The 11,559-nt window shown below is 39.2% G+C and overlaps 2 protein-coding genes across 2 annotated transcripts; one reads left to right on the top strand and one right to left on the bottom strand.

Annotated features, from left to right (window-relative positions):
• Nucleotides 1-4,394: 4,394 nt before the first annotated feature.
• On the bottom strand, nt 4,395-5,198 carry LOC125220525 (agglutinin-2-like). The gene has a single exon (XM_048122688.1). It carries the CDS (start codon nt 5,196-5,198, stop codon nt 4,395-4,397), a length of 804 nt encoding a protein of 267 aa, XP_047978645.1.
• Nucleotides 5,199-9,165: 3,967 nt separating this feature from the next.
• Nucleotides 9,166-10,782, top strand: LOC125220524. Its single transcript, XM_048122687.1, has one exon. The coding sequence runs from the start codon at nt 9,166-9,168 to the stop codon at nt 10,780-10,782; it is 1,617 nt and encodes a 538-aa protein (XP_047978644.1).
• The last annotated feature ends 777 nt before the right edge of the window (nt 10,783-11,559 follow it).

Raw genomic sequence — 11,559 nt, 5'->3', positions numbered from 1 at the left:
ACTTCTCTTCTTTCAAATTAAACTACTCACTTCCCAGGTATTGTAGTAAAATCTACATGCATTTTATAAGGTGATCAATCAAATAAATGTATAAGCACAAAAGAAGTCAAAATAACCACATGAGCCAAGGCATAGAAAAGGAAACCAATTAAACATAAGAATCATTGTATCTCCTCCGTAGAACTCTATGAAGGATTTAGCTACTCATGTTCAACACAAAAGTCAAATAAATATTCAAAAACATTGTTTGAACAAGAATAAAACTAAAAGTAGAAACTCCTAGAATTGGATTGGGCGGATTGGAGGTCTCGTCTTCAATCTTGCGATGGATACTCGTCCTCTGCTCGTTCTTCTCTTCTTCCTAGGTGAAAAAGTGGTATTTTTGGGGTAGGAGGCGAGTAAGTTTTGTTTGGAGGCGTTTCCTAGGCATATATTGTAACACCCCACTTTTTAGAACCCTAATTTTTGTGACGTGAAAATTTTGCATTAAATGCTTTTAATGCTATGATATATGTGGAATTAAATTAGGACTGTGAAATTGCAATATTCTTGGTGACCTAATTGCGAAATGGAGTTGAGTTTGAGTTGAATAGTCAAACTTGTTGAATATGTGACGTGACTATTAAGTAGTCAATATTGTGGAAAATATGACGTGACCGTGGAATGGTCAAAGTCGTTGGAAAATGTGACGTGGCGGTGAAAATTGAATGGTGGATTTTGCGATGTGATTAGATGAATATTTTAATGCGGGGTGAAATAATATTTGTGGCGAATTATTTTCTTAAGGGATGTGTGAGAATTTAATAGGAGCATTATTTAATTGCATGGAAATTTTCGACCCCTCCTAATTATTGGAGAAGAAATTCTATTTTTTGGATTTAATTATTGCTTGGGATAATTATCCAAATTAAATCCAAAGTCCGATTATTCTTTATATTTTTATGAAATTTTCGAAGACCCCTATGTTGTTCCTAGAGGGATTTTTCGAAAATCCTTAATTTATGGGAGAAGGGAATTTTTATTATATTATATGATCCCTTATTGATTCTCTTCCATAAATAAAGTCAAATATCCTAGCATATCTTGCCAAATCTAAGAAGATCTTACCATATCCTAATTTAAATAGGGTTTCAATTAAATCTCTTTTGAAATAGTCAAACTACACGCCACTTTTTATTATTATTGGGGAGAATTATATTTTTATTTTTGCTCCGTGATATTTTATTCTACTCCGTGAAATATTCAAATTTAATCATAGGCTAATTAAATAGCCTAGAAATTCAAAATCCCTATTTTTCTCTCCCTACTTCACGTTAGCTTCTCCAATCAAATCTTCCCAAATCTTTTATTTATTTATTTGGGGATTCAATTATTGTACTCTATAAATAAAAAAATCACACCTCCCCCCACTCTCCAAAATCACGCCACCCCTCTCTCCTAGTCTGTCTCAGTTTTTCTTCTACTTTTCTCCAATATTTCTTCATTTTTTGAGAAGAATTCAAGTTGAAGCCTCAAGAATTATTGAATAATCAAGATTCTACTTTGTTTCTCAAGAAAAGGTATTTTTATATTAATTTTTCTTCATCTAACCGATCAATCGGTGTTCTTGAGTCCACATGCATTTAGATTGAGTGAAGGGGAAATTTAATCGATGAATTTGGGATGCATGGATGCGTGTGTGTGTGTGGCCGTGTATGTGTGTGTGCACGCCTCGGAATGCGTGCACATGAGTTGTGTGTGTGCGCGTGTGTTGTGTGTAAAAAACACTCATGTGTGACATGATTTGATGATAGATCTGGAGTTGTAGTGCGAATAAAAACGATATGATAATCGTACTTTGATTTTGAATGGTGACATTAAAACCAGTCGATAGGAAAAAGGGAAACGTTGGGAACATGCATGATTTTGATCAATGATTGAGACTTACTTGTGATATACCTAAATTAAAGGTGATAACTCGCGTTCTCGGTGTGAAAGCAAGAAGAAGAACGTGCTTCAAATCTAAGGAGTCGAGGTGGGCTTTATTCTTAAACTCTTTTCTATGTTGCAAATCTATGATATTGGAGAAATACGGGTGGATTAAACTGTTATGCCATGCCTATGATTATATTGGATATTGTCTGTGCCTGATGCCTAGATTGTGAGTACGCTCCATTAGGCTATAGGGCTATATAAACGAATTCGGATTTGAGTAGGGCCGCAAACCCTATCAGGCTAGTGTACACGGGAGATCGGGAGCCGTCCTTGCTAGTCGGCCGGTCTCGTGGGCGAAAGTGTGGCCACACTTCGTCGCACCATATGAGATTGATGATTGATGAGAAAATGGGAGGTATTGTTTGACTGGCCAGTCTATGAAATGATTTTTGTGATACTCGATGATATTCTCTTATATAAATGCAAAACTCGAGTTTACTATGGTAAGGGTGGCATAGCTATAAAATATTTTGGCATGAGTTCACTGAGTATATTCAAATTACTCAGCCCTGCATGTGTTTTCCCTATGTGCAGGTTGAGCGGCGTCGAGCGGTCGGTGGTGTTGAGACAGATGAATCGAGTAAGATGAATAATTGGAATTTTGAGTGTAGTTGTGTCTTCATACATGGCTTCACTTTCTCTTGGATTGTTTCCGCTGAAATTTTGGAAACTTACTATCTTTTGGGATGATTTGAACCTATTTTTCTTTGAATTGGAATACTGGAAAATATTGTGTTTTGTTGGATTTTTATTAAACTCTTGACTTTTGAGCCTAGCCTAAGTTATCCATGAAATCTTGATTTTCGTAAGTTAGTCGTTGACTTGTTGCCTTGATAGCTCATTAAACACTTGGTCAAAGCTCTTTAAATGAAACCCTATTTCATGTCATGTTGATTTTAAGTTCCGCCACAGTAGTAGTCGCGGTATTTATTGTACCCTAGAAATCAGGGTTGTTACATATATATACCTTGGGTTGACTTTGGGCCCGAAACAAATTGTCGGACGAAGCTGGCGGGTCGCCAGGTAGGGTGTGCGTCGAAGCTGGTGAGTCGCCAGCTACTTACGGCGTTTTTCTCGTCTTTTGCTGGCGGGTCGCCAGGTTCGTTTGCATACGAACCTGGTGGGTCGCCAGCTATGTCACTACTCTGCGCAGTCTTGGTAAAACGGCCAAAACTTCTTCTACCAAACTCCGATTGAGACGTTTAAGATATCCACGCAAATCTCTTTCGAAGATGAAGAGAATGATCTGCATTACATGTGAATCAGACTTCAAAATCTCCAGAAAAGTTGTCTCGAACATTGAGCAGCTACACATCCACATATTTTGTACATTTTTCTACACATTCTTCACAAAATGGTCAAATGTAGAAGTAGCTATAACACAATATATGATCAAAACCAAGCAAAACTACCCTCTAAAATCATGTAAAATCCAAGTGAATCAGTCGGAAGAAACGGTTCGGTCGTCTATCTTGATTTCTCGAACCGACAAGAGATTCATGATGGATTTTACCTCTATCTATTGTCTTAACTATCCACGTGATCGAAGTTTGATGTGTCATTCCTACCCACACATGCGTGGGCGTGTTAAAATTTCTTAAATTTTGTCCCATATTAATTGGGTGCTTGCCAATGTGTGAGTGGCCAATTTCTACTATACATATCCTGAATATGCAAATAAACTTTTTTTAATGGATAAATTCAGATATTGGGATTGTTTCGAATGAAAAGGACTTAGATTTCTACAAGAAGTAACTAATCTCATCAAATGAATTTCTTCATGGTGCCATCTGTTTTAGTAAAACTGATTTATTTACTTAATGCAAAATAAATTAGTAATTCAGAAAGCAAGTAATGAACAATTCCTAGATACCACTAACAACAATGAACTCCATAGTCATTTTTCCATTTCAGGAAGTTCCTTTATAATTGTGTCATTTTCATATATAGTAACTTTTTCATCTTTCTTACTTTACTCTTTCTTACTTTATTATCTCTACTTTATTCACTTTTTACTTTATTCTCTCTACATTTATTTAACACACTCAACATTCATTTTTTAAACTCAGTGCCGAAAAGTTCCGCCTCAACTATGAGGGAAATGGAGGGAGTATGACTTTTTCAGCATTGATATTCCAGAGCCTAATGTCTTATTTAATGCTTTCAAATAACATGTACCGAAGCCTGAAGTATTATTTGATGCCCATTGTGTGTTCATATGAAAATACAACAATAGAAAACATACTATTATTGGTAACATAGGATGTCATGTATATTTTCTTAATGACATCAGCATATTACAAACACATTACAAAACAAGTAAAATTTTAAGAAAAGAAACATTACATTTTATATCATTCCCTGACTTATTTAAAGCATACTCATTTGTGTGACACAAACTAGTAAAACAGTAAAAGATCTCAATTGTTTTTCTTGCGGCCCATGGTGGAAGTGAAAGACCAAGAGATGAGATCGTGAATGGCAGATAATCCTCCGGTGGCGCCCGAGATCCCGACTTGAACCTGCTCAGGAAGAAACGAGCTCAAATCGTACACATAGCTCACCTCAAAGGCCTTTCCACCGGCGCTGCCTCGAACGCTTATCAAGTTGGTGGCTGCATCGTAGTTGATGGTGGCAGTCACTGCCTGGCCGACGATCGCGTCGTCAACCCCGGTAGTGACGCTGGATACCTGAGATTGGATGTCGATCCCAACGTGGCGATAGTATGGATCGAAATCTTCATTGATGAAGATGTCGAATTCCACTGCGAAAACCAAGGGGTTTTTGCCGGAGTGATCAAAGACTCCGAAGGTGCCACCGGGCACCATGACGGTGGAGTTGGGGGCCGTGATGAAGAAGACTAGGCCGTCGGCCGGTGGGTACTCGTAATTGGTGTTGGGTGTGATGATGAATTTCACGGTGGATTCAAAGCTGGCTTTCTCCTTTTTCTCCCAAAATGGTACGGGCTCGGTGTACAAGACTCGGCCGACGCTGTCTTCCACTGCGTTGCCGGAATAGTCGTAGGTTTTTGTTAGGCGGAGGTAAGAATCTTGGGATGGGAAGTGGGCGTCGCCTTGGTAGGTTAGGCCAGTTGGTTCCCCACCGTGGAAATCGTACGAGAAGGAGACCGTCCCTTTGGGGGGCAGACGCTTCGCGTTTGCCACGGTGAGGATTAGGGCTGTGGTGGAAAGAAGAGAGATTAGGGTTTGGAGGGAAGTAGCCATTGCCTTTTATTAGGGTTATGCTTTGAGTGTGGTGGTGATGGAATGAAGTGCTCCTATTTATACTAGTTTTTGCTCATGTATGAAAGTCACTAATATTACTATGATAATACTGTTACGAACTCCTTCGTAAATAAAATTTTGTGATGAACCTCGAGATGTGCACTAGCTAGTGGGTGCATTTTATAATTATTTGTGTTTATTGTTATTGTAAGAAATGGTTAGTTATTAGGAAGGAGGACTGTGTTTTGTTTGATTTAAGGATTCTATTGTTTCCGTAAGTTTGGTTAGCTCTGACATAAAACCTAGCGATGACTTTGAGTGATAATGTCCGATAGATTGGTGTAAGTTTATTTTCTCCATTCTATTATTTGTAGCTTTAATGTTTTTTTCGATTGTTCTATTATAGAAATTAGGGTTTGAAGGGAATTGGTAGCCATGGCCTTTGATTAGGTTAGGGCTATACTTTGAATGTGGCGGTGGATCGCGTTAGCTTTTTTTTATTAATAGTTTGTTTGCACATGAATGAAAGTTAATAATAATATTAAGAGAGCATATTTACGTACTTCGCAGATCAAGTTTGAGGTGATGAACCTCGAGATCTATACTCGCTAGTGGGGATTACATAATTATTTTGTATGTAATACTCCTTTAGTTCCCTATTAGTTGTCCACTTTTGTTTTGGCACACATTTTAAAAAAGATAGTGATTTAAAAAAATTAGTGAAATGTAGGACCTAATTATCATTTATGATAAAAAGTGAAAATGGACAATTAATAGGGGACGGACGAAAATGACATAAGTGGACAATTAATAGGGGACAGAGGGAGTAAATGTTATAAATCCTATTTAACTATATGTGGATTTTGTTCAGTTAGATTTTCAACATGGTTAAGGAGTATATAAATAGCTCCATGACATTAGATTTTCGACTAGAAGTGTTAAGGTGACGCAGACGAGAAAGGTTTCAAAATGTTATCTACTATCTTCGTACTTTCAAAATAGCAATTTTGAATTAATACAAGTTTTATTGAACAATTGGTAAAATAAGAGAGAGAGATAGAATAAAAGAAAAAAATAATTAAAGTATTATTAGTGGAGAATGACTTTTACCTAATTAGTAGAAAAAAAAACTTCTAAAATGGAAAATATGAATAATTTTAAGGGATAGACCAATATTGGATAATTGCTATTTTTAAGGGATCTTAGGTAGTGTTAAGGTTTTGAGAAAGGCTTCTGTTTTATTGCTGTCTGATGTTTGGGGGGAACATATATATAAAATGGACGTTTGGACTGGATTTCTTTGGGATAAGTTAGGAAATGTAAACGTAATAACTTCATATAAGTTTATTTGACATACTTGGATTTTACATGGTTTTAGAGGGTGGTTATGTATGAATTTGATCATATTTTGTCTATTATTGAACATGTTTATATATACTTCTCTATTATGTTGGTATGTTGACCATTTTGTTAAGAATGTGTAGAAAAAGGTACAAAATATGTGGATGTGCAGCAGCCTTACTTTGAGACAATATTTACTGGAGATTTTGAAGTCCAATCAGCCCATAATGTATATCAATCTCTTCGTCTTCGAAAGAGCTTCGCGTGGGTATCTTGCACGCCTCAATCGGAGTTCGGTAGAAGAAGTTATGGCCATTACAAGAACACTGCGCTATCCAGAAACTTACACCCGGCCGGGTGAATTATTACACTGTAAATTCACCCGGCCGGGTACTGTGTTTATGCGCTGCAAAGGTCAGAATGGGGTCGAAAATGACCACCCGGCCGGGTGAATTTTGCTCTTTGTAATTCTACCCGGCCGGGTACGTTATTTTGGCGTATTTTCTTGCCAAAAACGCGATTTTTGATGGGAGATTAAAGAGAAAACGCCTAGGGTTCATATCATTCAACACCTACCGCCTCCAACACTCACACACACCCCCAAGAACACCTTTGAGAGAGAGAATTGAAGATTGAAGACTTCCAATCGGAAGATTGAAGTTGCAATTCCATAGATTCATTCTCACAGGAGTATCTTAATCTTTTCTCCATGTATTTCATTGAATCTTGTGTTTCAAACATGGTTTTTGTGAAGAACATGAGTAGCTAAACATTTCTTGTAGAATTCTTGGTGATGATGCATTAATTTCATAGTTTTTATCCAATTAATTTTGTTCTTACCTTGCTCTTGTAGTTATTTTGATTATTCTTGGGTTTATTCCTTTCAATTGCTTGATCACCACTTGATTGTGTAGGATTAATTAGATTAATCGGGAGATGAAATAATTAATCTGGAAATAGGAATAGTTCACACCTTAATGCAATAAAACTCGGGAGAGTTGAGGTTTTGAGTGAGGTCTTTGACCTAATCGAGCTTTTGGGAGTTAGGAGTTTTAGGATTAGAAGGGGACTTCAATCCTAGCGCTTAATCTACAGGTTTCTCACCTCGGGAGGGGGTTTAATCTATAAATGTGGTCGACTTAGTAACTCTAGAGACACCAAAAGGTAAGGCAATTTGATTGGATAAGAGCTTGGAATTGTGCATCGGATCCTTGAGTTCTACAATTTTCTCCATATTATCTTTTCACTCCGTGTTTATTTGCTTTTATTTATCTATTTGCTTATTATATGCTTTTCGTAGTGTTAGAACAAAACCAAACATTTCCCGATTCTCTAGATAGTAGTCAACATTTGTTCGTGGTACTTAAGTTGATACGATTTTGTCTCTGTGGGATACGATACTCTTGCTTGCTAATTGCTACACTAGCCCCGTACACTTGCGGGTATCACTTGTGTTAAAATAAGTTGAGTCAAGTTTTTGGCGCCGTTGCCGGGGACTATTTTGTGTCATTATAGCTTAATATCGTGATAATAATAGAGATTACTAATCTAGATTTTAGCTGCTTTATTTTTATTTTTTAATTTTGAGTTCTCTAACTTTTTGTGTTTCCTTGGGTAGGTTGTATGCACACGCGTTCTAAAGGTCCACCTTTAGAGCCAATCGATCTTGAGATCGAAGCATCCAACAGGAAGAGGAACGCACAGAGGAGGTTAAACCAAAGGATTCGGGTATCTTCACCCGATCATAGGCGTCTACCTTCTCCTGTCCAGAGAACTCCGTCGCCCAATCCGTCTCCACCTCCGTCACCCATACAGTACGAGCCTAATTCTCCAATCCTAATGGCGGACGCGGAGAACAACAACAATGAGGATCCTGTTATTCGACAACTTCGTGAGCAGATGGCTAACATGCAGAGGCAGTTGGATGAGCAGAACGCGAGACCACCAATTCAGCCCGTGCAGAATCTGTATGCATACAGACGAGTCGCCAACCCACCGATCAATAATGCCGGGATTGCGGCCAACAGCTTTGAGTTAAAGCCGGGATTGATTAACAGGGCAGAAGCACATGCATTTGGTGGAACAGGTTCGGAAGATGCCAACAAGCACTTGACCAAGTTCATACAAATCAGCAACACGGTGAAGGCTAACGGGGTCGCCGATGATCAGATTCGCCTCAGATTGTTCCCTTTTTCTTTGAAGGATGATGCGAGAGATTGGTACGATAGCATGGATCCCAACTCAGTCGAGACTTGGGATGCAATGGTGGAGCTCTTCTTGGATAAGTACTACCCACCGAGCGAGGCACTGAAGCGCCAAGCTGAAGTCATCTCTTATGCAATGCATCCTCAAGAGAATATTCACGAAGCATGGAAAAGATTCAAACACCTGATGAAGAGATGCCCCAACCACGGGTTAAGCCCGGGGCAACAAGATCGTAACTTTCCACAGGGGAGCCACTCCGGAGGCAATACGCGAGTTGAATATGAGCGCAGGGGGGTCACTCCTTAAGTTGGGAGAAGACGATGCATTAGAGGTGATTGAGAGGGTGGCCTCCAACGATGATGGGTGGAAGAATGAGAGAAGCAAAACCTACAGGGTGGCGTCCGCATCGGATGTTGACAAGATGGACATGATGTCCAAGCAGCTGGATTTCTTGACTAGCAAGTTTGGCTATATGGAAACAGAGCCAACCGGGCTCGAAAGTGAAGAGGTGAATTACGTGCATCAAGGCAGCAACAATCAGAATTTCAACAACAACTATCGTTACAATCAAGGGGGTGGCAACTTCAACAACTTTGGGAATAGGGCACATCCCAATTTGTCTTATGGGAATCCTCACAGTGCCCTGCAGCCACCTCCGGGCTTTCAAGTGTCGAATGGACAAATCATCGAGCCGAAGAAGAATGAGCTTGGAGATGTATTGATGACGTTCATGAAGCAGACATGGGAGATTATGGCCAATTCTGATAAGAGACTGAAGCAGGTAGAGACAGATGTGCAGAGCTTGAGCATTCACATGAAGAGCATAGATACTCAGATGAGCCAGATTTCACAGGCTGTGGGTATTCAATATCAACCGGGCCAGTTTCCCTCACATACCATTGTCAATCCCAAAGACTGCAAGGATTGCAAAGCCATCTGTGCGACCATTCAACCCGAGAGAGTGGAAAAAGAGGTGGATGAAGAGACTGCAGAGGATACTGTTGTTAAGGAAGAGGAGAAACAACCTGAGCCACCTCGATTGGAGCCATATACTCCTAAGATACCGTTCCCTAGCCGAATCAAGAAGAAGGTTGTGGATGAGAAATTTGAGAAATTGTTGGACATCTTTAGGAAGGTGAATGTGAATATCCCACTAGTAGAGGCTCTGCAACAAATGCCTATGTATGCAAAGTTCCTAAAAGACGTGATCTCCAAGAAGAAAAAGTGGGTGGACTACGAAACAGTGAGCATGTCGGAGAATTGCAGTGCCATAATCCAGAAGAAATTGCCGGCAAAGCTTAAGGACCCTGGAAGTTTCAACATATCATGCGTCATTGGTGATGACAAACACACGAAGGCACTTTGTGATTTGGGGGCAAGCATCAACTTGATGCCCCTATCCTTCTTTAGGAAGATGAAAATCGGCACTCTCAAGCCGACTAGAATCACGCTCCAAATGGCCGATAGATCTGTCACCTATCCTGAAGGGATCATAGAAGATGTGTTAGTGCGGGTAAATGATTTTATATTTCCCGTTGATTTTGTGGTGCTTGACATGGAAGAAGATAGGAATGTGCCGCTTATCCTTGGTCGGCCATTCTTAGCGACGGGGAAAGCATTGATTGATGTTTCAAGGGGAGAGCTTACCCTTCGCATGGGCACCAAACACCATATCTTGTCCATCTACAAGGCCATGGGGAGTCCTAAGGTGGAAGAGCTTGCTATGAAGAAAGAGTGCAAAGTTGTGAACGTTGTACAGGTTCAAAAGGGTCAAAGGGTAAAGCCCAAGGTCGAGAATATTTCCTTACCACAGTGTCTATTTGGCCCATGTGGTGGATCAACTCATTGCAAAGGAAGACAGAGAGAGCCCAAGAAGACGAAGGAAGAGGAATCAGGAATATCGATCACAACGAAGTTAGAGCTCAAATCAAATGATAACTTGGTGAAGAAGACTTGGTGGAAGAAGAGGTTGGCAAGAATGTATCAGCTTGAACACGAAGAAGAAGCCAACATCCCCATTAATGGGGAGGTGAAATGATGAGCTTATTGAAGACGTCGAGCCAACGACGATAACCAAAGGCACTATAGGGGAGGTAACCCCTAGTAGGTAACTTTTAGATTATTTTTGCTTTAGTTTGCCTATCATATAAGTCTCCCTTCTCCACCAACTTTTCAAACTTATTCTTTGCATAGCCTTGAATAAGTTTGGGGGGTGATATGGTGGATAGTGAGCCTTATGAGGTATTTTACTGCTTTATTTTTGTTTCAAATTGATTAGTTGTCTTTTGTTGCTTTTATTTATGTTTTAGGGTAGATTTGTTTTGCTTTAGACCTCCGTGAGTTGTTTTGGTTTTGGGTTGTTGTGGAATTGAATTTGAACTTGTTTGAATTTTGGTTTCTTGGGGTAAAGACTAGTTGTTAATGATAAAAACTTCATCCATCTTTTAAGCTATCATGGTCTTTGACTTAAGAGTTTGAGTAATAGGTGCATAAGTAACGAATTGCTTGTTTGCCTTGATTCATGCTATTACCCGAGTGAGATTTGAGCCAAACGATTTCGACCGATTTTGAACGTTTTCTCCATAAGTTCCGGTAATTATTTTTCAATTTAGCTACATTCATCATTATTCATGTTTATTTTGCTTTCCTTTGTTAGTTTTTCCCCAATTTAGTAAATTAGGGCTTGTAGGAAAAATGTCCCTAATTGTTGTTTTGTTTACATGTTTGGATGCAGAAATTATGCAAGTATTTGTGAGTTTGTATTGGGGTGGTAGAGTAGTTCAACTACCGCATATGGGTATTGGTTATGAACCAC

The sequence above is a fragment of the Salvia hispanica genome, chromosome 4 (genome assembly GCF_023119035.1).
Source record: "Salvia hispanica cultivar TCC Black 2014 chromosome 4, UniMelb_Shisp_WGS_1.0, whole genome shotgun sequence".
NCBI lineage: Eukaryota > Viridiplantae > Streptophyta > Magnoliopsida > Lamiales > Lamiaceae > Salvia > Salvia hispanica.
The sequence above is the reverse complement of the archived record's forward strand: the minus strand, read 5'-3'. Positions and strand labels throughout refer to the sequence as shown.